This window comes from Amphibalanus amphitrite, unplaced genomic scaffold (assembly GCF_019059575.1).
Source record: "Amphibalanus amphitrite isolate SeventyFive unplaced genomic scaffold, NRLGWU_Aamphi_draft 001783F_arrow, whole genome shotgun sequence".
Lineage (NCBI taxonomy): Eukaryota > Metazoa > Arthropoda > Thecostraca > Balanomorpha > Balanidae > Amphibalanus > Amphibalanus amphitrite.
Window position 1 is genome coordinate 2,002 of NW_024883276.1, and position 27,690 is coordinate 29,691.

The following is a 27,690-nucleotide window of genomic DNA, read 5'->3' on the forward strand; positions in this document are numbered from 1 at the left end:
CAGAGAGCCATGAAGAGATTATAAGAAAAAACAGGGACACTGACCAATCATGAGGAGAAAATACCATGCCCAGATTATAGAGCTATACTGTATACATATGGAGAGAGAAAAGAGTGATGAGAGCAGCGCCTGTGAGAGATCAGATTCCACTAGACCAAGTGAACCTAGTATGTAGAGCAGGCAGAACAGGTGATACTGAGCTGAGGTCTGAGGACTGAGGAGACCTCTGGTCGGCGCGGTCACTGGTGGCCAATCGGGGTGGAAGCGTAACGACTTCAATCTGGGACGCGAGGACTTGAGCATAGATTGCCAAACCAGAGGTTCAAAGCTGAGAGCGCAATACACCAAGTAATACTGACTTCTAGCCACCATTTAAAAATACAGCATTGATCGTCTATAAATTGTCAATCTTTCATATTAAAATGACCAAAATGGAACATTAGAGTGCTATTTTTATAGCGACAGCAGACTCGTTAATGCTGTCATTTCCAAGTGATAAACAAGTGCTATAAATTGCTTGGGCATTGGCTATTTGTTGGCCTTAAAGTCAGCCTGAGGAGGGATTAATTGCTCCTCTGAGCTCGCCCGGGGAAAATAGTGGTCTCATGCCGGTCTCAGAAATAAGCTGGAATTGATGGTGCTGTTCTAAGCAGGATGCGCGCGGTCCTGCGCTAGTGGGGTTCCCGGGTCCAGAAACGTCTGGTAAGCGATTGATCGGCTTAGAAACGTCTGGTAAAACACCATCTAGCTCGGAAAAGTCTGGTGAGCTAATGGTTAGCTCTGGACCAGCTGGTGAGCGGCTAGTTATCTCAGGACTATCTGGTGAGCTACCGGTGAGCTGTGGACCGTCTGGTGAGCGGCTGCCTGGCTGGCTTTGTGACCGTCTGATGAGCGGCTGGTTTGCTCAGGACTATCTGGAGAGTGGCTGGTCAGCTCTGGACCATCTGGTGAGCAGCTGCCTGGCTGGCTTTGTGACGGGGCCAGAGTCGGTGCCATGCTGGCCATCATCAGCGCCACCCGCAGATGGTGGCCGCGGATCGACCGCCCCGCCGCGCGACCAAGGGCGGTGACAGGCTGTGAATGGCCCGGACGGTGCCGGGACGCCGCTGGGTGAACCAGAAAAGGAAGGGACTGGTTCAGATATGAGGCATCGCTGGGCGAACCAGAAAAGGAAGGGACTGGTCCAGATATAGCACCGCTGGGCGAACCAGAAAAGGAAGGAACTGGTGGGGATATAAGGCACCACTGGACGATCCAGAAAGGAACTGATCCAGGTGTAAGGTTCAGAGCGATGGAACGAGCTCAGATGGGCTAGCCATGGACGGCTCATGGAGCTTTATAGCGGCTATACCTAGGGAGGATTAGTGCTCTAAGTCAGCCCGGCCTCATTCTTTAGGCTGGTGTCACGTGGCACCGTCATTCTGTCAAACAATTGGCTTCTCAGTCAAGTCTGCGCACAAGCGCCGACCTTTCGCTCTACTTTCCAGCCTTCCCCTACCCAACTCCATGTTTCCCATAGGTATCAATTAGTGTTGAGCTGGCATTCGTTGTCTCACACAAAGGCAGTTCGTAGTAACACTGGAGACACACTGTCGTGACGATATAAGCCAGAGAAATGGCTCGTGGCGGCATCATGACAAAGGCTTGGATCAGCGCCCCAAAGACCATAGGCTGCCGGCCGAATGGCGCTTGGCTTGTAACATTTGCCGTGACAAGGACCCAACCCACTTGCAAACGAGAAACAGCATTAATCTGGTTAGCTGCGCGGGAGCAATACATAATTGGACATTATTGGACACGACAAAAAGTACGTGTATAGGTATATTGAAGCTAAGACCAAAAGCCTCTTCAATTTTCTGACAACAATAAGTAATAATTCAAATGTAAATTAAATTTTGCATTAATGCGTAGAGGTTTCTTTAAATATGAATTTTAAAAAGACCATTCTGGACAATAACGTATATGCAACGATGTTGCAGGGCGCTGTGCGTGTATGAAATAAGTAATGCCATAGATAACATGAATCCATGGCATGTTATCTGTGGTAATGCCTATACTTCTTGTGTATGATAGCGTTCCTCTCTTTTCTTTGGTCACCGACATGCTCGAAGCGACGTCCCTGGGGCACCTTTCCTTCACCGGGTGGCAGTGACACGGATGTTTTCCACAAACCGACTGCATCAGTGAACTCACCTGACAAGTGAGAGCAATAACAGTGAGCTCACCTGAAATTAACTACCTACAGCAAAAGGCTCACCTAACGGCTGACGTTGTTATATGTAGCTCACATAGCAGTGCTATATACAGGGGCTGTGCGCTCACCGGAGTGTGAGAGCGGCTGCAGCGGTGCGCTTACCTGACGGTGAGTTCAGTGTCCACGGTCAATCAGATCACCTGAGAGCGATATCTACTTCCATCAGCTCACCTGACAGTGAGTTCAGTGCTCCACGGTCAACCAGCTCTCCTACAGTGAGAGCGGCGCCTATGAGCTCACCTGAGAGTGAGAAAGGCGTCTATGAGCTCACCTGAGAGTGAGAGCTATGTCTCTGAGCTCACCTGAGAGTGAGAGTGGCGGCGGCAGGCTGGCGTCGCCGTAGCCCCTGGCTCGGGCGTGGCGAGCCCGGTAGAAGAGCCGCAGCACGAGACAGATGAGGCAGCTCATCACAGTCAGGCCCATGAGCAGACCGAGCACAGTGGGTGTGTCTGGCTCCAGCAGCTCCGATAGCGGGTCTGCCGGTCACCGGTCACCCGTCAGAGCCACATAAAACCCACCAGAGCCATCAGACCCACCAGACCCGTCAGACCTCCTTCAGAATCAACAATACCCATCAGCAGTCAGCACACACAGAACGGGGGCGTGTTCATTTCCACCAGACACACCAGACCCGTCAGACACCCAACCCTACAGAATCCAGCAGACCCATGAGAGATCTCATCAGACCCGTCAGGACCCACCGAACACCCACCAGATCCACCAGCTACACCCATGAACCTCACCAGACCCTCAGACCCATCAGACCCCTCCATCAGACCCATCATACCAGTACCACCAGACCTACCAGACCCATCAGACCCGTAGACCGTCCTGTCTATACCTCGCCTGTCAGTCCCACTAGTGCCACCAGTCCCACATCAGACCCATCAGACCCATCAGACTCATCAGACTCATCAGACACCGATATAGGACACCAACCCAGTTAGTCTCATCAGCTCGAGCAGGTGCCAGCCTCTCATCAGCATCAGCACTGTGGTTCTGCCAACGCATAGCGGAATTGTCGGGTTCCAGGGGCTCACATCAGTATAGTCTGCAGGTGAGCTGATAGTTTTCGTCATTGGAAAAGCGGTCGCGTCGAAGTAAACCTCTGAACAAAACTGCATCTGCGCAGGAGCTCAATTTCCATTCATCTGATTTATAGATCGTATCCAATGGAATCTAAGCAACTAGAATATGCATGTGCTGCTTTACCAATTATTTCTATCGACTGCTATCAGATGTGCTTATCAACTTTTTATACATTTTTTTATATTAAACGGAAACACGGAGAGCAATGCGCTTCGGAGTATATGAATATTCTCTGTTGCATTTTTTAGACTAAATATAGTTTGAGTATAGCGTAACTGTCAGAGATGGATATCATAAATTTCATTTTCCGAGCATTAAATGTTTATTTTCGTGCTCATATTCAGTCAGTGATTATCATGGCTGAAACAGAGCAGAAAAATACGCTAGACTGCACCCAGCTCGTTCAGAATACACCGCGAAACGATCAGAGTGGCGCACTATTAATCTTCAGTCTTCCGGTGGGGAGGAGACATGACTGCACGTCCTTCGCATTGCCGAAACAGGGAATCATGCCGAGTCCAGATAAGACAGTTCGCGGAGTTCAGTCTTTCTCTTTCTCGGCTTTCCAGATTTATTTTCAGCCGTCCCCGTGAACACAGCGGCATCACCACGGGTACAGCTAACACCTAGACAGTATGCGACACAGTGCTCCACTTTGCTTTGCCTACCAACTATTCTCCTTGGAGACGGATGCCAAACTTTCTGCCGAGCTCCCCTTAGAACAGATCCAGTGAAAGTAGCGCTCTTCAGCGAATGTCACGTCGTCTCTTGAGAGACAGCATAGAGAATAAGGGCTCCCAGGAGAAGTTTGATGCCACTCTTGTCACTCAGTTGTTTCGTTTTCAGCCTGGTGACCTAAGCACTTTCTAGAGTTATCTAGAGTTACAGCATTTAAGGACCCAAGGACTTCGCGACTTCAATGGCCCGATGACTTAATAATAAAATGAGCTATTCCAGATGAACAATTGACAGAGTCCTCAGAGCCTTCAGTATTAAGCACGGTCATAGGGTGGATTCCTAACTTCCTTTATTTACTTTTCTTGAACTATGCATTCATTGTTCATCGAACCTACACTCTACACCTGAGGAACATTGAAGACAAAACTAATACTATTTTTTAGGGAACTCCATGAGCAAAGAGTGGCATCCCTCGCCCGCACATGCCATTTTCCCATCCTAGAACGCACATGGGGGGGGTGGTTGCCACCCCCCCCCGCGCCATTTCGTTCCTGTTGGAGATAGAGCTTAGCAGTAAAGACCAAAAAGATTCTTTGGGAAGAGACGAATCCAATGATACCCAGTTTTACCTTCTCAGGTCAGCCATTGACCTTCCAGGTCAGGTCAAACTAAAAAATGTTGCTGTTTTGGGTCACCGTTGGATATCAAGTGCGCTGCTTATCAAATACCGATGACGATGCTGTTTTCTGGTGCCAAGCCAGCTAGAACCTCTTTGTCACACTATCCGACCAGAATTTTGCTGCTGAGGTCATTTCAGGTCAAGTTAGGTCAAGGTCAATTATATGTGTTTGTATGTCTGTGTGTGTCTGTGTGTATACTGATGTGTGCACCGATTGTTTTTGGGTCCATATCACATGAAATCATGATCTGAGAAGCTTTTACCAAAAATGCAGTCAAAAAAACTTCACAAAAAGTAAATTCAGCTTGCCTAAAACGCAATTATCTTAGATGACCTAGGTTGACCTTGACCCTGACCTTGACCCCTGTACATCGTCGAACAACATGTTCCATGATAGGTGGGAGGTAAGACTGGCAAAAAAGGCCGAAATCAGGGTGTCAAAAGCTCACAAGGCCCATGGCAAACGCAAGATGTTGAGAATTGGCCATTTGGGTCATGACATGACCTGAAAAACAAGGTCATATCTCCGAAACCAAAAATCACAGAAACTTGAAATTTTCAGTGGACATCAAGAAAGGATAGACGAGCAGCTATACGAAAAATCAGCCTTCTAGCTCTAAAAATGTTGAGTGCAGAGCAGAAAGACTGCCTGGGGGGGTGGCAACCACCCCCCCCCCCCATGTGCGGGCGAGGGTTAAGCATGCCTTCTTTGACTCCTATACCTGTCTGTTCATATATTCCTTGCTATAAACGAGGGAAGGGGTAAGAAAAACGCTCGACGCATTATGCCAGCACCAATGACCTTTTTTATTACCGACCACTCGCACAATTATACTCTTTTCCGACAGTCTCCCACCCGCATACCCGCCAATACCACATTTTTTCATCCTTTTCTCATTGTTTAAACACCCCATCGCCCCAGATGTCAATACGGTCTGGTTAAATACCCATTCCAATCCTGCCCACAGTATGCCCCGGGATCGACCGCCCAGTCCACCGCCCTTCTCCCCCCCCCCCCCCCGCCCTCCGCCCCACGGGACTCCGTCCGTCCCCTCCGGCCGGCCGGGCATACGGGACAATGCCCCGGAGGACCACTCACATTAATCAGTACCGGTGCCCGGGGGCACGCGCGGCCCGCCAGGGGTGACAGGGTCAGGGGTCACCGTCGCGAACTGACCTTTGACACAGTACAGGTGACCGGAGTCGGCCTGGAACGGCGTGGCCTTGTAGTGTTCGCGACACCGGCAGACGGGTGTAGGGTCACCCGGGTCAGCGCGGCATTCGGCGTTGAGGTCGGAGAAGGCGCACACTTTGTCGTAGCGGCACTGCTCCGATAGGTGGACCGCTGTGGGGGACAGGTCAGGTCGGGTCAGGTCAAGGTTACACAGGCAGTTACTCAGCATCAAGCGCTTACGGTCTGTTGGACTATGGCAAGGGTAGAGGAGGTGCTTGTTTCTAACGTCAAACAGTTAATTGATTGTAATGCTGCCATCAGAGATCAAATCACTCTGTCAAATCAAATCACAAAAGACTATACGCTTCCAAAAAATAAAAGAAATCAGCAATGTCAACAGCTTGATTCTTCTCCTTCCTGCACGCATTAGCACCGTGTTAGCATTAGCAACCATCGCATATATCTTCGATCCTTATTCTGGCTCGACTTTCGACACTTTGGCATCGGACATATGTACAGAGAAGCGGAGGCTTTTGCGGAACAATGCGGGATATGTGTATTAGTAAGCCGACCACCGGAGCGGATAATGGAAGAACAACACCGCCGAGGGAGCTCTTTGTCGGCGCTAAATACCCAGAGATAGTGGCTGGCGACAGTGATTGGTGGACCCGCACACATCAATACGGCTGGCTTTTCGCTGTGCGGCTTTGGGGTATGGTGCCATTAAATGGGACGAGTCGGGAGGTATTTGGTTATGAATATATCTTATATCGAAAGTTCAAAGCAACCTCTTGTGCCTCGTTCAGTGTAAGTAAGGATGTGTTATGAACAGCGTACCGCATTTTGAATCAAATTGCTGCAGGCAGACGTCTCGAGATTACATCAAATATTGATTACAATGAATTCAAACAGACGAGTGTCTGAATATTGGTTCTGTCCTGGTTGATCTCTAATTTGCTTAACTAATGCACCCATTATTCATCATTTATGCAGCACCGTTTGAATCGAGTTCAATTCAAAGCACAAGTGATGAAATCCTGCTCCGGAATTTCGAAAACCTCCCAAACATTGTAAAGCATTTCTTCATTGTAATGGGATACAGTGATAGTCAATCAGAATTTTAGGACTTCATAACTTTTGATTGGCCCCATCTCATCCACCACAATGCCTTTGAGATTTATTGATGTCGGCATATGCCGCGAACCATGAGTTATACCGATCGATGGCGGCATAAAATATAATTTCACACTTATAAGGTGTCGGCGCTTAGGCCAAGTGTCTAACAAATCACTTCTTTTGACACTTAAATCTGTGCAGTCTGTTTGCGAGGCAACGGGTGGAAACAAGAAAGCCAGTAAAGCTGGGTCATTCTCACGGCGGAGTTGTTTGAAAATTGGTGTCCAATCAATGGCTATTATAGTTTCATGTTTTGTTATTACCGGGAAATATGCACTTTTTGATGCTTTAAAAAGAAAGCGTGAATTGAAAATGTTGTGGCCTATGGTAGGGGAGAGTGGGGCTATCTGTTACAGGGGTAAGTTGTTACAAAGCAAATATCTTTAAAAATACTCTTGATTTGGCGCCAATATTTACGCTAGCAGAAAGGTTACGCACACTTTACATGTCACTGCAGGCTCAGACCTGGTGGAACGCCATGTCACCCTGCAGGCGCACCATGGGGTAAGTTGTGACAGCAAAAGTATTTTTGCTGGTCAACACTTTGGGTCGTTTTTTGTCAAGGTTATTTGTGTAAGAATGTTGAATGTATGTTCACAAAATTAAGCGATGATTTCTTTTGTAAGATTACCAAGTGAAAAGCACTAGCCTTTTCATGTAAACAAACATTTGAGTTCAGTCTTGTGAAAGCCGGCCGCCGCGTGGCCGGGGCACGTTTAAAGATGACTGCCCAAGACTGCTTATAGCGTGCTCCATTTCACCTGGGCGTAAATTTTATGCAGAAAATCAACCTCCGGTCAGTATGGCAATGCGTGGTGCCCTTGGCGTCGCAGTAAAGGCAAATAAGAGATTGAGCCATGTTTGATGAGCCTTTTCATGCGTATGGAGTACAGTAATGGTTTATGCTTTATTGTTCTTGCCTTTCAATAAGAAAGGAAAGCATGTTTAGTATTATCCATAAGGGAGGCTTACGATCGGTTCCGATAGGACGGCCAATGACAGTTATAATGATGAAGAAACTACGAAAAAAAGAAGTGTAACATGTTACCCCATATCGGGTATCAAGTTGCCCCACAATTTTTCAACTTACCCCAAAAATCTTGTTTTGGTTTTCTGCCTTTCACATAAAAGTGAATAGTCGTAAAGAAGTGAAAGTTTGTGTGTGCTTTCCGAATTGATTCAGCTAGCATGTGACCAAATTTGGTACAATTTCATGCTTGGCCACTAAGTGCAGAAGACCAAAAAGTGTAACGCATAGCCCCACTCTCCCCTACTTGTAGGCACATACAGTGGGGAGCTTTCAACTCAGCTGTGGAATTTTCACCCTTTCCACAAAATAGACTGTCGATGCGCTCACCTTTCTCACAGAAGAAGCTGTCGATGAGCTCACATTTATCATAAAATAGACTGTCGATGAGCTCACATTATCCACAAAATAGAATGTCGATGGACGATGAGCTCACCTTTCTCGCCAGTACACCCAGTCTCTCACCTCGCCTCTTTCGCAGAACAGAATGTCTCTCACCTCACCTTTCTCACAGACCGACTCTCATTTCGCCTTTCTCGCCAGTACACCCAGTCTCTCACCTCGCCACTTTCGCAGAACTGAAAGCTCTCTCATCTCACCTTTCTCGCTGACTGTCTTTCACCTCAACTTTCTCACAGACCGACTCTCACCTAACCTTTCTCACAGACTGTCTCTCACCTCACCTTTCCCGCAGAACAGACTGTCTCTCGCCTCACCTTTTTCGCAGAATAAACTGTCGATGACCACCGGGTACTCCCGGCTGCACTCGCACCGGTGTGAGGTGGTGTTGCAGAAGGCATGCTGAAGGATGCCACTGCACACCGTCAGGCAGTAGTCTCCGATGTAGGTCGAGCTTCGCGAACCTGTGAAACACACACACGGCAGCACGGATTAAATACGCATTACATAACGCATGGATGTGGTAAGTAAATCGAATCCGACACGAACTCGCTGCTCCAAAGGCAGTACGCGGCGCAAGTTTACATGGCGGATAAAATTAAACATGAACATCGTAAACATGAACATGTTACGGATCCAACATGGCTTAGGCTGTATAGTACGGGGACAGCATAGCACATAATGGTCGAAATAAAGCACAAGCACGGCATGGTTTTAACTGCCACACGAATGCGACGCAGCTCGCAAAGTCGCGTCGGACGGTGACGCAGTTACGACTGAAACCACCGCCATGAAACAGCGCAGATGGCAGCGTCAGCCAGCCACGGCGTAGAAACAACACGGCGTGGCACTGTCTGCAGCACTGCAGTAAATGACAAAGGTCAGATGTAGATGACGATTTTTGGCTTCACGCCAGATAATCGAAACTTATACCTACATAGCTGGTGCAGTGTGGCCTAATCGCAGACACAAACCCATAATTTATGTCCAGGGTTGTATACCAATCAAGTCGATTGAATTGATTGATTTGTTTCAACGCGTATTTTGAGTTGATTGGATTGAGTCGATTGACTTTTCGAGATGACTGGTTGACTGACTCGTTTGACTTTAGCGACTGGTTGACTGATTTGATTCCTGAAAATTAGAGTGACTCGTATGATTGAGTCGATTGAAAGGAGAGTTCAAATAACTTTTAGTTGACGAAAAATAATGACACCAATTGATGACATCAAAGATCACAAAACTACACTGAAAACTGCTTGTCATCACAACTGCAATATGGGGTAGATGGCCAAATAAAGAACAGGGCCTAAACATGAACAGCCAACTTTGACTTTCAACTGCAATAACTGCACCAATCCTGGTGATAGAACCTGGCGATGCACCTACCTACCTTTCTGCACTCAGCAGGAAACGTTTTTTTCTAATCCAGATGATAAAGTGCAAGGCCCTATATACTAATAAAGTGTGATTAATTAATAATTCACATCTCCACATCTCCTCAGAAACAACCCACTGAACTCCATAAATATCTGAAACCCCTACAAAAATAACTGAAACAAAAGCGCCGTTTTCGTCTCGCTATTTACGTTTACGTGCCTAATTAATTTGCAGCAGAACGTTTGTTGATCCTTTTCTCCTGAGAGCCTAAGCATAACATATTTAATATATTTCATTTTCCTTGAAATATTTTACCGAATATTATTAAGTGGTTTTATTTCAAATAAAATAATAACTAAAACGAAATTGGTGTTGTATAACCGATTTATTTTATGATGATCTACCATACTACATGATAATCAATGACGTCATCTTACCAAAAAATCAAAAGACGTAGAATAAGGATTTATAAAAGCTTAGCATACTTATTGGCAAAACGTTTTCATGCAGTCGCACCGTGCCGTTTTCGGACGCCGGTGAAAACAGGGCGCCGGAGGGCATATTAGTCACGTGACATTTGGAAGTGCTCCCCCTTCGTGGGTCTTCTACATGCTAAACGTCACGTGTAAATTTCACCAACCTTGGTCAAATCGCCCAAGGCGCCCTGTTTTCACCGTCGTCCCCGTTTTCGCGTTTTAATTTTCCTCGTTCCCACTTCCTTTGTCCTTAACTTATACTGTGGTTCCAGAGTTCCTGTCCTCTCCATTTCCTTTTAAATATATTTTTTAACCCTCATCCCTATCCCCCAGTCCTAACAGTTTCAAATTGTATTGCAATAAAATTCAAACACAAATGTTTTGAATTCTTCACATAGGTACCTAACATTGACATGCCACGTCCAGAGTCGTGGACCGCTAAATACTTCAAATCTCTTCCTTCCCAATCTGACAACATCCCACGTCTCAAATGCACATTGTGTGGAAAGATTTTCCAGGCTGCCCGTCAGTCTCTGTCTAACCAAAACCGTCACATACAGGTAAGATATTTATTTCTATTTCCCTATGGTTAACCCGCGCCCTGCTGGGGGGGGGGGGTGTTTGAACACCCCCCCCCCCCTGTGGTTTTTCGCGAATATCTCAAAAACGGCGGCGCGGAGCGCCGCCGTTTTTGGTACACCTTATCATACATCAATTCTACACATGTTGTGAAAATTTCAGACCAAGGTCATTCAAGGTCAGGTCACCAGGTCACTTGAAGTGACCTCACCTCATAAAAACTTTCAATGTCTGTCATAGCTACACCGAGTGACCGATCGCTTTAAAACTTTCAGCGATTGCTAAGAGCAATAGCATGTACAAAATGTATATCTCAGAATTTTGATATCGATGACCTAAGGTCAGGTCAATTTTGCGACCTCCCCATTATAAGTCAATGGGAGAAAATTGAAATGCGCCTCTTTTGGATGAAAGACATTATAAACACTCCCAAACACCAAATCACAAGTGGTTTAGACACACTGAACTTGAAAATGGTGTCCGTGACCCTTGTTTATGCCCTGAGGTCATCTTAGGTCACGAATGGTATCTAACAGTTTTTCGCAAATAACTTTTAATAGAGATATGCTAGAGCGATGAAAACGCCTTAGATGTGTTCAGCTCGACGATACGGATCGACTGATATGCAACATGACCCTTTCCGGTCAGGTCATGACCTTGACCTGAGGTCAAATTTTCAAGTTGACTTTTCAAGGTCAAGTCATAGTTCATTCGATGCGTCTTGACGAGAGGAACACGATGCCGGTAAAAGTAAGCTCGTACAAGGCTTGGGTCAAAAGTTATTGCAGAAAAACTGTTTTAGAAAAAATCGGCTATTTTTGCAGTTTTTGCCCCCTGCAGGCAAAACCGTTGACGTTAGGTCAAATCTGAGAGAATTACTCAGAAAGGGCGTTAAAAGAGCTATCGAATGCGCTTTTCCGCGGCGCTGTAGCTCTATTGGTTCCCGAGTTATGCGTTGGCTTCTTGGAAATTTTCGACATTCGACCTAGAAATCGGCGAAATTTTGCCTTCAATGACCTCTGGTGACCTGACCTTTGACCTGACCAAAAAATTGACCGAAGTGATTTCGTCATTATTTTTGACGCTCTTTCGAACGCCGCCTTCCGCGTATCGCTACGTGGCCCAGGAGCCGAGTTACAAGGGGGGGTGTTCAAACACCCCCCCAGCAGGGCGTGGAAATCCAGGACCCCCAGCAGGGCGCGGGTTAATATGTTATTGATGCATATAATCCATTGAAATAGACATGGTGTAGGGTAAATGGCCAAATCACGAACACTGCCAAAATCCGAGCAGTCAACTTTCAACTGCAATATCTGATATTTAGTGTAAATGGAGTTGGAATATGGCCAAAATTAAATTGACAACTTTTAGGTGAAAGGTGGTGATTTGGGTTAAGGGGCAAGTCAACTACTGGGTTATTTTGCACCCATTAAATGAAACTTCTGCTCCAATTCTACCCATTGAACCTCAATATCATGATCCACCTGTCCATCACTAGGTATCCTTCCTTATTACATAGAAACTTTGAATGGCATGGCAATTTATAATTTTAAATGACAATATTTTTATGTTTCTTCTGTAGGTAGGTAGGTAGGTAGGTACACCAGACTGCTATGGACACTTTTCCAAGTTGGTGGGCAAAAAACCTAATGTATGTCTTGGTTTGAGTCGTTTGATTGAGTTGATTGATTCCTTTCATTGTCGCGTTTGAGTCGATTGAATCAATTCCCGAAAACTGCTCTGACTTGATTGATTTGATTGGTTTCCCAAATTTGTCGTGATTGAATTGATTGCTATTGACTGAGTCGTATACAACCCTGTAATTATGTCTCTCACGTCTCTCCGTCTAGACCTCTTTGACGATCTCCAATTTGCTTGAATCGGCACTTGGAGACCATTCTTTGCGCCTGCTGGAGCACTCGTTTAGCATATTGGCTGTCAGCAGGTCGAGCTTCCGCCGCACCGCTTTAGCGGGATTAGCTGCAGCGAGTCTGCGGAGCAGCCGGTCGGCACGTTTTCAGACTCATCAGACGCGCCGATGGCCCACTTGGCCGCCATCCGGGCGCGGCTCGCTCGGCTCGTCTCGGGGATTTATCATATATTCCGGCCGCCGTTCCCGACACCGCCTGTGACGTCACCAGCCGCTGTTTTCAGACTCTCGGCTGGGGATAGCGTCGGTGTTGGGTTAGACTTTTTGGGTTCAGTATCTGTTAGGAATTGAGTTATGCAGATGGAATGAACCGCAGCCTTCACGCTTTTGGCTGGGCCCGTGCATTTTTTTAGTGTCATACTGCAAAGGTGCTGTTTCAGATAATTTAGTTTCTTATCTCAGGCAGCCTCAGTCAGCTTCGGGAATCAAGACATTTCTGGTATACTGTAAGCATTGTTATTCTAAGTTTGATTCAACAAGTAATATCACTCTTTCAGTGGCACTCAGATGAACATCCACCGTCTTTTCGGCAGTTTATTCTGTCCGAATCAAAACACGGAAACTCTCCCGCCATTGGTGGCGAATTTCCATCAGCTGGCGGATCGTCGGCCGCCGTCCGTCGCGCGGTAAAAAGTCTGCCGGGCCGGCCGTCGATCGTCGTTCTGCCGGCGCCGACGCTGCAGCGTAGCCTGCTGCGCTGGAGATCGCCAGAGCTGCTGGTCCGGTCCGGCTTGCTGAACGACGGGCTAATGGATTTCCGATGTCACTGGCGCCACTAAACCAGTTACTGCGCCGCCGCCCGTCAAGTCACCGGACTGTGGGCTCTGGTCAGGAGATGGCTGGCTGCTCTGGCGGCTCATGGTCGGGAATGGTAGGGAGAGGGACAGAGCGCTGCTATACCTACGGAATTATCTACCACTACCAGACCAGCGCGCAGTTTGATACTGGAAACGCCTTACCAATAATCGATTACTTCGATCATCTGCTGGTTGTCTTCGATGAACCAGTTCACTGACGTTTAGCTTGACTTTTATGTTTTGTGGCTGAATCCTTGTCAATATAATGAGCCAAGGCTGACCACGAGTGGTGAATGACAAACCTGTCAAAGCCTTTCATCTATGAGTATACTCATGGTGGGGCTTGTACGTACACAAGTCCCGCACTCACAACGGCCTTTGTCGCTTGTTACTGTCGATAGGAAACGTTGCTATACAGCTAGAACAACATAATTGGCTGTCTTGAAAGACCTGTCCGAATGTTAACAGAGTGCATGGTCAATGAGCATGCAAAGTGGTCGTTTTTATAATGTAGCAAATAATTACGTGTTAAGAACAGATTTTTCAAAAAAGTTTTTTTGCGAGTGAGCCCAGCTTGTCACCCGTCCAGCGCGAGCAAGGCTGCTCGCGCTGCCATTACAGCCCATAACTAAATAAAATATTGTTATCTTACATAGGCTCCTACATGCACTGGCAAATTCAATGGGCATTTGTCGGTGTAGGAAATAGAGATGCCCCAAATTTGCAATTTCATTACCCGCCCCGCCCCACAGCTACCCCTTGCCCAACCACAACTACCCGCAAGCTGATTTTGGCTGAGCCGAACCCGCAAAAAACCCGCAATCTTAAAAACATACTTTTGCAAGAAAAAAATACAGCTGAGTCAATGCTAGAGCTATATAAACCTTACTTGCTTCATTGCTGTGCAGAAAAAGACAGCCAAACAAATACTAAGGACTTGAAATTGCTATGCTAAGTCCTCGGGAAGTGCACACTGGATAGTGGAAAATGAATAATGCATCAATACATTTGAAATTCCTTTGTGAAGAGTTCAGTAAAATCTTTCTCTCACCTTACCCTTCAGCATTGGCTGAGGATCAAAATTTCACTCTGGCTCCCTCTCAATGTTAGGCCTCTGGAATGATATTGTTATCAAAATGAATGTTGATATAAAAAGATATGCGATTTCCAGTTAAAAATAAATAGTGACACAGTGAATAATGAGTATCCAGTCGATCTACACATAAAACAAATCATGCAAAAACCCAGCAAAAACCAACTATAATAACATATATGGCCTTGCAACTAACCACCAATGAACCACGCATTTCTGAGGGCTGTTCACGGACCCTGTGTGCGGTCGGACCGCACACAGCCTCCAAGCTCCGCCCACTGCGTCCCTACGTCAGCCTTGCGTCACCGCACACAGCGACCGCTGTGGCCGGTCGGGACTGGCCACAGCGGACCGTCCACCGCACGCAGCCGTGACGTCAGAGCCGCCTACCCATCCCCTACCCCCACGCCTGCTGGACGTACCGCACACACCGCACGCAGCAGTGTGCGGTGCCCGTGAACACCCCTCTGGAAACATGCGTCAGAAGCGTCACCAACAGCTGATTGCCAGGAATGTTACAGCGACTAAATTATTGCGGCCGTAGTTAGTCGAACTTGTTGCGAAAACACTGTTGTATAATGCATATTCATGTGCCATTCTGATTAAATTATTTTACACAACAGCTAAAGTTTTACAATTCAGAGGTTACTCACCGGTTTAGAAATAAAGAGACAGTAAATGCTAAATTAAATGTAATGATTTTATACACTCAGAAAACACTTTGAGAACATTTTTGAATAAGGGCTCATATGAGTGCCAAAACAGGGCTCAAATCTGTATGATTTTAAAATCGGGATCAGTTAGGCGCCCTTTTCGGGCTCAAAGTACATTAGCCCCGAAAGCGGCATCAGTTCGTCTTCCTTTTCGGGCTCAATTCGAGCTGCGTTTTAGGGCTCCATACGACATTCCGCCATTCCGTCTTTTGCTGTTTTCAGTGCCATGTGTTGGTGTACCTACCGCCGTGATTTCAAAATGAATGGTAAGTTATTAGTTATCAGTTATCGCTATCTTTTAGAAAAAATCAAGATGTTGATGCTCATGCCATTTTAATCCCTTATCAATTAAAATTGTGGTGGCATTTCAGTCCCACGCACAAGGGGGAAAAGCTCAAAAAATTGAGCGCTCAAAAAATTGAGCGGGCCCCATTATGAAGGAATAGGCGAAACGATGGTATTTTACAATGCCTTTAGCGTCACACTACGGCAAATATCGTATCCAAATAAGGTATCAATGGCAAGAGAGAGCAACAAGGTTTCTTCTCGAACACTCGCCGTGATAATTTATATCGGTGTTTTTGGAAAGAAAATGCCCTAAAGACGCTCAACTTTTTGAGCGCCACTTGTCGTTCGGGACCGCGATACTCAATAAATTGAGCGCCACGACAGACGGCAGTCAGCTGGCGCTCAAAAAATTGAGTGCCGGCCAGCATCTACACTCAATTTTTTGAGCGTTCTCCGTGACAGGTGAAGCCGGTACTGGCTGCCATTTTTGATGTTATGTTCGTTGAAATACGTTAAACTGAGTTGAAACAGAAATGCAGGAAGTTGAATGCTACGTGGTACCTAAACTTTTCACAAACCCATGGCATCATGTCACATTTCCGCTAGTAGTTTTATCGGTCTTTCGGATTCGGCACACCTCAAATAATTATACAAGGCTTGAATAATCCGTATGAATACTGTAATTGATATTCTCTGACTGTACTGGGAGAAGGGAATACGTGAATACAGAAAGATATCCACCCACGCTTGAATATTGGAGAATTATAGCAGGAAAAACTGTATTGCCACGGTTACAACTTACAAGGCCATCGGCCGCAAACAAACAAAAATACTATACAGTATACAATGTGGGTTAGATTCACAAACATCAAGTGTGGAACACAGAGACGAGCAAAACAACATCACATTATCGCATGCCAGCCCAACCACATTGGAACCGGGTCCGGGTGACCTGCGACCGGAACCTGCGTCTTGCCAGCATACATCACAAAAGCAGGAGGCAGTGTCGTACTGCTTTGATCCAAAATATGCCATATAACAAATGATATAAACAACCTAAGCTCGGACTAAGCTTATCATTATCAAATCCTTAACATGTAAAGGACGAATGGAAACATCGAGTCTCAGACCAGCAGTAGCAACGATCACAGTAGCAACATCACAAAGAACAAGCGGCATTATCAGACAGCCGTTTTGTTATCGGGCTACAGGCGGCGACGGCGTGGTTGCAGACCAGCTGCGAGGTAGCGGCGTGCGGGCAAAAGGCGCGGGCACACCTCCATGTGGCCGTGCAGACAGTGCGCGGTCGGCGTCGCATAGTGGGCGGCATCGGGCTGTCCCGGGCCGTCGAAGCCGCACAGGTTGTCGGCGCATGTGGGCGCGCGCGGTCACCACGGCCAGCTGCTCACCGCCAGCACAGACTGCGCAGCGTCGCCGCTCCGCCGGCCAGAACACGCAGACAACCCTTCTTGCAGTCGCACAACACGTCGCCAAACTCATTCACCTGCTCCACCATGTTGTTGATGTCACCGAGTCGTTCGAGTTGTGGCTCGTGCCGTCGAGCATGACCTGCCCGATCGGACACGGGTCAGTGGCTTCTGCTCCAGCGAAGTCTTCATCTTGGTGACGTCTTGCTGATCTCCACAAAGGCTGAGCAGATGACCTTACCCACAGGGACGGCCGACGTCCTCGCCAGCGACCGCTTGGTTGTGCAGACCTGCCAGAAAAAGAAAAGCTGTTTGGTGATCTCAAACGATTTTTTTCTTTATGCAGTGGAACAAAACGGAAACTATGTCATACAACAGGAACTAAAAAAAGATGCAGCCTAGGTCGTCTAAGAAATGGGTGAACATTGATAAAATTCTTCATTGAATGAATTCTGCAAATGCTTTTGATAAAATGTGTGGTGATTATAAGGAGACCACTTTACTATAAAATTGCTCAGGATTCCCTATCTGGACCTGTCAAAAAATCCTGACTGCACACCAACAATGAGCATTAAATCCAAAACCTCTACCAGGTACCTAGGGATAATTAAATTCTGATTCAGGAAAATATTTCACATCATACAAATAAAAACCTTTACTATATTGAAACTGAAAATGTGATGCTGATGCAGTGACCTAAGGGTCTCAAAGTATAATAATGAATTAATCTATTATAAATTTGGTGGTGACTGCCGACTGGCGTCTGGCGGCCTAGACCTTGAGGCTTGAAAGTGGCCTTCCTTTTCCGTTGACTCCGATCCTTCAGATGGAAATGATATAAAGGATCATATGAGCGAGCCAGTTAGCAAAGTGGCTATCCTGTTTCAGCATTCACCCACACAATAGTTGACTGTCAGTCTGTCATGCTGTCAGTGTTGTGAAGTAATGAAGGAGTTGAGTTTTGTTGATTATAAATTGTGATGTTATGTAAAGGACTGGAAAATGAATGTGAAAACTATGGAAACATATTGGCAGAGTATTGTCACTTACTATCAGGACATATGGATAGAGAATACATTCAAATTAATAAGAAATGCCAAATATCAAGGTACTCAATCACTGATGGCAGTGGACTATCATATGTTTTAATGTCAATTATATGAAAGTTAAGACTGAAACTACCTTTTACCTCGTCATAACTAATGAAAAATTGTGTGAAGAAAACATTCACAGCCTCTTTGAAGCACTTAGACCACTAAAAAACAAAAATTTTCACGTAAATATGTTGTGTCTCCTTCCTTCAAAACATCATATCGGATGGCGCCACTTTCGTCGACAGTTACTTATCTGCACGCAAATCGAGGAAAACGTGATTTGATTGACGTTTACGTGTTTCCAAATTTAAAATTACAGCATATTCAAACTTTTCAGTGTACCTTTTAACATCTAAGTACAACTAAAACGATAAAAACTTACCTTCAACACAAGGACGACGACAACCACGCGACCGGAGACGTCGCGACGAAATAAACAAACGGCGCCGCCAAATGAAAAATATTCTCCGATATGGGTAATGTGAAATTGAATCGCAATCATTTTGGGTAGTATGAAAAATGCTCTTTCCAACAGAACCCTAGTAAAAAACGTGAATGGACAAAAAATAACTTTTATTTCGACATAAATATTGGCCTGTTTTTAAGTCATCCTGGTATGCCGTAAGATTTCGACCTATAAAGTGGTGTTCCCCCAATCATTGAAGCTTGAGCAGTGAAAAATATGAAAGCCTAATCTGTTTTGCACCATTAGTGATTCTCCTAGGGTGTTGCCATTTCTCCCTAGGTGTTGCGAGTTGCTTTTGCAAAACGTGTTCCTGAAACGGCTCAATTTTTTGAGCCCTCAGCATTACGCCTATGGAAGCCTCTGACGTCACACGCTCAATATTTTGAGCGCTCAATAATTTGAGCTTTTCCCCCTTGTGCGTGGGACTGATTTGTTCAGAAAAGGTCTGATCTACAATTGTGGCGCCGTTGATACGAATACGCACGGGTTCGATTATTCGTTTTTCTTGTATTTGCGCCACATGAAAGCATCATATCTGGATTCAGGATGTCAAATAGTGTAAGAATGTGCAAAAATTTTGTCTGGTTCTTCGTGATGATGTGATTGAAGCAATGCTTTCAAGGGTAGGTAAGGATTTTGTTACTTGTTCGTAATGGTTATCTTGATGCTCAACTAAAATTAATCCTAACCTTGCCTACTAACCTATAAAGTTAAACTTAGTACCAATACCTACCAACCTACAACCTATTTGGATCTTTCATATACTTATAACATGCTGCTGCTTCTGCTAACATGCTGCGGAATGCTGGTTGACATGATGGAATGCTGGTATGACAGTGTTCCATGTTTCAGAATTTTAGGTGAATAACCACACATGATGGGGAAAATGTTTTCATCCTAAAAATATGACAAGTGGCTTTATTTCATCTTTGCTAAAAAAAATATGTCAAAAGTTTGATTCAACAGCCAGCTGCCAGGTTACGCATGACTTGACAGTTGATGCATCTACTCTACATCATTTCATTTCAGATCCTGTGAAGGTTCTGACAAAATCTGAGGTAAAAATGGCATTATGCAGTTTTGCGGAAAGACTAAATCTATCTCATTTTGTCTTCAGATTTTTTTATTGGGACACCCAATTGAAATCCAATTTTAGAACACTGTGACACCATGCCTGTGTGCCAAGTAAGAGGAAGGGTCTACAAGTATACATCAAGATAACCAATTATGGACAAGTTGAGACTTGAGTCATGAGCTCTTATTTGTGGTTACAATACCTTCAACTGCATGATTTTGCACAACTTCCATACAGGCATCCAGACTGGAAAAGGTTCAAGTCCATACTTATTCTGGTGCTTGAATATGGCAGTTCAAAGATGGAAGGCATATGATGCTACAAAATGAAAAAAATAATTCAACTTACAAAAAATAGGTATTCATATCTATCCTAAACTAAACTAACCTAAACTTACCTAACCTAATCCAACCCAACCCAACCACCCCAACCAGCCCAGCCCAGCCCAACCCAACCCAAAACCTACAGTCTAAAACCTAGAGCTAAAACCTGCAGCCCAAACTGGAAAACATCCATATGGTACGCCGGACGCCCGTGAAGCCGTCATGCGCCGAAGTTCGGCGCAAGCTATTTTGCAATTTGCGCTGAAATTTCTGCATTATTTGCGCCGAAGGTTAGTGCCCTTTTGCGTCAAAATTAAGCCACTTATACAAAAAGCACGTTTACATCTGCTGGCCAAGGTTTTATAAACCAGACAGAACGCTCTGGGCCTTAAAGGAAATAGTTCACTTTCACGAAATTATTTTTTTTTGCAACGGATTTATGATTTTTTATGTTCAAAATAATCAGCAAAGAAAATAAAACCTTTTTATAACAAAATATTCTTTTCTATTTTTGATATAGGAAGAACTTTTCAGTTTCTGTAAGGCACACGCGATCCAGTATGAAAAGAGCATGGGTCCCGAAAATTCTTCAGAAACAGAGAAATTATCGCAGCCACCGGCATTTGGGCGATCTGCTCGATCTGATAATGTTCCCCTGAATGTCCTAATTGATCAGTACGAGAATTTCTCTAGAGTTCTCGTAGATAATTTCTCTAGTTTCTGAAGAATTTTCGGGACCCATGCTCTTTTCATACTGGATGGAAATATATGCAAGGCACACATCCTCAACGCAAGACATCTTTTTCGGGACGAGAAATAGAATATCTTTGCCTAGGGTGATCGTTGGGCTGTAAAAGCTCCTGATTTATGCTCGTCTCAGCCCAAGCTACGGAACTGCTATTCCAGTTCAAAACCCATGTTAAAAAGTGAACTATTTCCTTTAACCACTCCTGACTCCCATGTTTGAGCGTCCAAATTAGTTGATGTTTCCATGGAAGCTGAATACCACAATACGTGTAGCGCACTGTAGCATCGTGCCGTGAAATAAGGCTCGGGACGGAAGTTCCGGGGTCACAAAAATTGGTGTGGCGGTGTTGTCGCGGCTGGCGGGCTCCAGCAAGGGGTTTAAGTTTACGACACCACTCTTGTTTCAGGAGAGGTGTCAGCGATTCGAGACTACTTGGGCATGCGGGCAGCGGGGTCGGCGTGGCTGCCTGCGGCTGCGGCCACACATCTTGGCGTCCTGGAGGCGGAGATGCTGATGGTGGCATGAGTCATCACTGGCTGCCCGATTTCCATGCTCCAAGACTCGCCGTGAGGGCCGAGGCGGGCGTCGTGCCGATGGAGAGATGAGGAGGGATGCGCTGGCATCGCGCCTACTGGCGAAGGCGCTCTCCCTCCCGTCGGAGGACCCGCCGCGTCGTGGCGGAAGCCCCCCCCCCCCCCCAACCGTGACTGAAGTCAGTGACCGGCTGGAGAGAGCGCGGGGGAGCGGTGTGGGACCACTGGAGTGGCGCTGCCCGCCGAGGCGCGCTTATCCACGAGACTGCCCCCGTAGACGCCAACAGACGGCGTCACGGTCCACCTGGACCTGCTGCCGATCGGGGCGTTCGCGACAGCGAGGAGGAGTGCTGCGGAGGCGTGACTGGGAGCGCTCCCCCAGCGTGCGACGTGGGCCTGGGTCGACGGGTCTGCGACCGGGGGAGTAATAGGAAGGCGGCGCTGGGGTCCTCACCGAGCACCCAGACAGTACAACATTGGTACTGCGGGAGGCGGCGGGGAGGATTTGCTCCATTTACCGATCTGAGATGGTGGCGCCCAAAACGGCAAAGCAACATCTCCTGAAGCACCCGTCCTTCGAGGAAGACCCCATAATCATTTGCTCCGACTCGCAGGCGTCGCTGGCGACGCCACGAGGTGGACAAGTGGCCCAGACACCCCCCCCCCCTCATCCCCTAGGTGCCGCCATCTGGGAGTATATGATGGCCCTAGTGGCTGTAGGGGGCCGAAGAATCCACCATAGAAGGAGGGCGGCGATAGCCCGATTAAGCTGGGCGTCCAGTGGAGCCTCGGCTCTATCATGGGCATTGGGCAAGGACTCTGCGAGCACCCCCGTCTCCTCCATCTTCGACGGCACTCCAGTCAGAAAGCTGTCCCCACCCGAGTTTCCCAGCAGCATGGGCCACATGAAACCGAACAGCGCCGAGCCGCTCGACGCTGAGGACCAGGCGAGAGTAACAGTGAAAAGGTGAAACGCTCGAAACGGCGCGCGCCGCCGACCGAGGGCGCCGAGCCGGCCCAGGCCGGCTGCGGGTCAAACAGAAGCCGTCTCCGCGGCGGCCGCCCAGTGACAGCGACTCGGACTGACGTCGAGGCACCGCTGCCGCCTCCGCCGACCAACCCGCCGCCCAGCAAGGGCAGTTTGAAGGCGGCTGCGCCGGTGAAGGTGGCGCGGCCTGGCAGGGGCCGCGGCCGGCCCACTCCCAGCTACCCGTCCCGCGAGGTGCTCAGTACCACCGACTCGTCCGATTCTGAGGCAGCGCCGTCGGCGGGCCGCCGCCAGCAGTGACGACGACCGGCTGGCGGCGTTCGCGCGGGACTTGTCCGACTCCTGGTACTCGGACTTGCCGCCCAAACTGGACGCCGGCGGCGTGAGCACCAGCAACGCCAATAAAAAGTCCACCTTCATCCGGCTCTTCTCGCACCGTGTCAAAAGGACTACGCCGCGCGGCCGGCCGGCCAACTCGAATGAGCGCAGCGAAGGGCACACGTCCCCGACGGCGGCACTGGCGCCTCCCGCCGCGCCGCTGCCGGCGTTGCTGGCAACGCCGATCCAGGCCCATCGATTTCTACTGTTTTGTTGCCTACGTGCCGCTGCCGCCGCTCAGCCAGCACAATGGCGTGCCGGTGTTGCGCTGTCGGATCGAAAAGCGGCTCGTGCAGCGGACGGACGGGTGCGGCCCGCGCGATGAGCCGCCGCCGCACACCGAGCTGCGCCGCGCGGACGTGAAGGTGGAGCTGGCAGCGGCCTGCTCAGTCCCCTCAACGGCGTCGACCGGCTCTCCGGCGATTTGCGGTCAGAAACGCCGCCGCTTCTGGGACCAAGGTGTCAGAGCGCGGCGCTGCCCGTGAGACGTTAAGTTAGCACAGGCAATGTCGTCTGCACTCCTTGCAGTTCATGTTGAATACACAACCATGTTGCGAAGTAATAGGCGCCGGGTTTTTCAGTTCATAGAACTTTTTCCCTGGCTATTACACCCCACAACCGAACACTGACACCTTGCACAAGTATGACTGTGTGTATGAATGTTAATAAATACATGAACCAATGTTGTGTTTTCGGTTCCAGTACCTTCTTTGGGCACCTCGGCAACAAGTAAGTAATCCGTTAGCTTTGCCACACCTAAGATAGGCTCCCAGGTTTTAATTGCTCCCGGGTTAACATAAACCGGTTTAACGTAACTTTTGCATCCCGGCCAAAATTGCCGGTTAACTGTCCCACCGCTTGAGACTGGCGCTAGGCTGGCCGAGCAAAAAAAAAAGTTTGTCCGCGGCTTCGTCTTATTCGCAGCTGCTGGACACGGGGGAGGGGGGAGGAGGGGCTGCATCGGACGAAAAGCGGGCTCTGGTATTAACTGGATTTTTTGCCAGCTGGCGCCGTATGGTGGCGCTAGCAGAGCTTCTTACATATCAATGCTAGATATAAAAGAATGAATATTTACCAATCAATTTTTCATTTAAAGCCATTTGAAATATTTATGTCCATCCTACTACCGCGCTTAGGTATATCTAAAATTAAATACCTTTCGTGCGTCGCCAACTGGCCAGCCAGCTGACGCAATCCAGCTTTTACCAAAGCCCCGAAAAGCGATGACGTGAGCCCTAATATTGGCTTCACCACACTATTTGAGCCCTCAAACTGGAATCAGGTGAGCTCGAAAATGGGGATCAGGCTGAAAACTGGTATCATAGTGAGACTAGTTTTAGAGCTTGACACCGATAATGGGTACTGACTGAGCTCTGTTTCTGCGATCAATGATACCGATTTAAGGGATCGTATGAGCCCATGTGGCGCTAGCTCAGAAAGTATTCTCGAAATGTGCTGTCTGTTTTGAATATGGTACATTAGCCCGAAAACTGGTCTCTGAGCCCGAAAATCGGGACACTGTTTTCTCAGTGTAGATGGTCTTGGTAATGCTCTCCGGCTGGTCATCTGTCGGCATACAAATGATAAGGACGTAAAAAGACAAAAGAAATAAGTGCGACCAGCTACGTGGTTTTGCAACATGTATAACTGCTATTTTGAGGCATTCAAAAACCAAGACAGAAAAACTGATTGAAAATTATTGCGTCATCAATGACAGCTTTCCTTCGCCTCAGAGACCAAAATTGACGCAGTCAAATGCCAATCCTTGTCAGAATGTCGGAAGTGCGCCAGTATTGTATTGCGTTATGTTTGGGCCGGCCAGTCTATATTTTGATTTTTTGTAAGGGTAATTATTGGTGTGTTATTTTCGTAATATAGGGTGGAACAGAACATAGAGTAGGATAGGTAATCAATGAATTTGCATCAAATTTTGTTTAGCTGATAGCTCTTTTTTATGCCGACCAGACGCAAATAAAGTAACATGTGGCATTTGCTCTGATTTTCAACATCTCATTTAAGTCTGGGTTCTTCCATAATGTCTAGTTAGTGCACACTGCACAGTGCACATAGACTTCAGTTCAGCTTCCTATAAGTTTGCTTTCAGGGTCTTTTATGTTTTATGGAATGCTTTCATCAGCATTTATTTATGCTTAGTAGTTTATTGCTTGTACCCTGGTTTGGTCATTGCTAGACTGTGGATGCTATTGCTGGTTGTTTTCAGTTTTGCATTTGAAATGTGCTTCCTTGATATATTTTTATATTTGGTTCTGTTTTAAAAGTTGTTTTGATGAATATTGTATTGTTAACCTGAGCAAATGCACTTGGCATTGTGTTTTGCATCTAAAAAAAATAAAAAAAATTTATAGGTTCTTAAGTCTGACCACCAAATACCCGCCACACGACAAGTTTTGCTTCTCGAACCCGCCAAAAACCCTGCGGGTTTTGAAAACCCGCAGAAAGCGGGTTCGCGGGTTCAAAAAGGGCATCTCTAGTAGGAAACCACTGCTTTCTTCTTTGTTTTTTTTTTTGTCATTTTTTGGTTATAGAAAGTGTTCTGGGTGCTTTCATATAATCTAAATCGAATCGCGGAGCATCGTATATGGGAACGAATTTCGAAGATATTTAGGAATCCGAAGAATGTTTTGTGGAGCATGATCATTACTCATTGCCCCACCGCAGGCAGCACGCCTATCTGGATCAACATAAGCTATCGCGACAAAAGAAAATCACCTGACTGAATTTTCTGACAATGCAAAGCAGAAGGCGTTATTTTCAAATCAAAAGGTAGATAAAGAAAAAAAAACAGAACCTTTATCGGACAGAATCCTAATTCTGGGTTGAAAAATTGAAACCACAGACAATTATATTCGAGATAACGGCCTGCCAATTGCACTATTGTAATTTGTAAAGTTCCTTATTGTATGATAATTTGCTTGAAGCGATCACTGCTACCCTAGCTCAGTGATCCGCGCCTATCGCCTCCAGCTGAGATGGAGAGATCACAGCAGACTCCAGCGCCCACGTCGGGTCCCGATACGCCCACCATGTCACGGCTGAATCCCCGTCCAGACAAGTTTGGACGACCTTTACCCGGATTTGGCGGAGATTCACAGTCTGCAAGAACGTGCCACGGAAGCGGAACGGTTGGCGGGGTGGAGTGATGAGTATAAATGTCGTGATGATATTCAAATTATTTTTGCTTGACGTAACGCATGTTGAAGCACCACATGAAGATGCACACAGGCTCACAACAGTGCATTCGTTCTCACTAGTCACTTCTCACTACAAATGGGCGAATAAGTTCATGCTTTCTGTCACAATTTAATAAACTAATTTTACTTAAGTGCAATGAGCATGCGATCAATACAACACCCCATCAAATGTGACGCTTTCCTATCATTCAGTTTTTTATTGCGAGTGTTGGCTGAGCAAGTCCAAATGATCAACCACTCAATCATGTTCACTACGCTGCCAACGTCGGACATCATTTTCGTGTGTACTCTATCGACTGCAACTCCACACATTGAAAACAAAATAGCCAAGCCACAATTTCATTGACTGTCTACACATTTCATTGACTGTCATACACACACACGCGAAGTGTCCTTCGCTGACGCCACAATGTACTCTATTGGGAGGCACGGCTGGGTCTAGACACCTTCATTACCCCGACAAACACAGGAGGCCGGTGTTTGTAAAACACAGGACAAACACAGGTAGCCGGTGAGACGCCGCCGCCGCCGCCACTCGATCAATTGTTGATGTGACGCCTGTTGCCTCGCTACCGGGCCGGCCCCGCGGCTCCACTCCCACGTAATAAATTAGCGTCGGACGCACGCAAGACCACCTGAAGTCGGCCTTATTTGAGGTACGAGCTCGTGTTCCGTGCATTAGGGGCGGTGATAATGACCGATCAAGTCGTGGGACGGTATCGACCAGGGGAGTCGCAGTATGGTTTTTCCACGTGAGGCTAGCGTGCAGTGCACGTAATGCGCGGGTGATCTTCCACAAAATGTATAGACTGAGTGCATTTCAGAGTGACATAAATAAGCACTATGGGGATGTCGGTAGAAGGCATGATTAACAATCGATTCCGACGAAATAAAGTTGGAGAGGAAAACTCTTGCTATGGTTTTCGTTATGAGGATATTAAACGTATATAAAACAGAGAAAAAAATGTTTAGTGATGTCAATTCGAGGACCTCAGAGGATATTGAAAAGCATTTATATCTGCCACAGCCCCACAAAACTGGCATCAGTTAGGGACAGTTTTCTAGGGACAGGGAGAGGGGAGGGAGAAAGAGAGAGAGACAGAGAGAGGGAGAGGGAGGAAGGGAGGGAGAGAGAGAGAGAGAGAGAAAGAAAGAAAGAAAGAAAGAAAGAAAGAAAGAGAGAGGGAGGGAGAGCGGGAAAGAGAGAGAGAGGTGAGGTAGTTTATGTGCGCATTCTGTTGTGTGTCTGTCTGCGGATGCCTGTGTGTGTGTGACACTGGGAAAGAGGGATGAGATAAAGTGGAAATCGATGAGGGCCCAATTGCTCTGCTGGGAGCGGCTGATGGCTTCCCGGACCGTTGGCGGGCCATTCCCCAGCCGTGGCCACCCTTACCGTTATACGACTGCGAGCCGGAGTGTTCGGGTCGGTCGTCGCCGCGCGCTCGGAGTGCCACGTGAGAGAGGAACAGCGGCAGCACCACCACGGCGCTGAACAGACAGTCGCCGCGATCCATGGTGTTCATCGCACCAATCTCTCTGAGTGTTCCTCACAGCCGGTCTGTACCCTCCGCTGGCTGACTGGGAGGGTGAGGACTCGGCCCAAAGCTGTTCACACTTCTTCTCCCGCGCCGTCGGACTCGTCTTCCTCACAATACACCTCACAGTCTCTCGCCGCCACTGCAACACACCCCCGTCGACAGCCCGCGGACGACTG

At 47.2% G+C, this 27,690-nt stretch overlaps 1 protein-coding gene across 1 annotated transcript; it reads right to left on the reverse strand.

The window, feature by feature from the left end:
* Positions 1-2,318: 2,318 nt before the first annotated feature.
* Positions 2,319-27,509, reverse strand: LOC122375149. Its single transcript, XM_043354357.1, has 5 exons — positions 27,370-27,509; positions 8,761-8,940; positions 5,878-6,045; positions 2,557-2,730; positions 2,319-2,356 (listed from the first exon to the last, which is right to left on the reverse strand). Exons 1-5 carry the CDS (start codon positions 27,497-27,499, stop codon positions 2,319-2,321), a joined length of 690 nt encoding a protein of 229 aa, XP_043210292.1. The 5' UTR covers positions 27,500-27,509.
* Between the last annotated feature and the right edge of the window lie 181 nt (positions 27,510-27,690).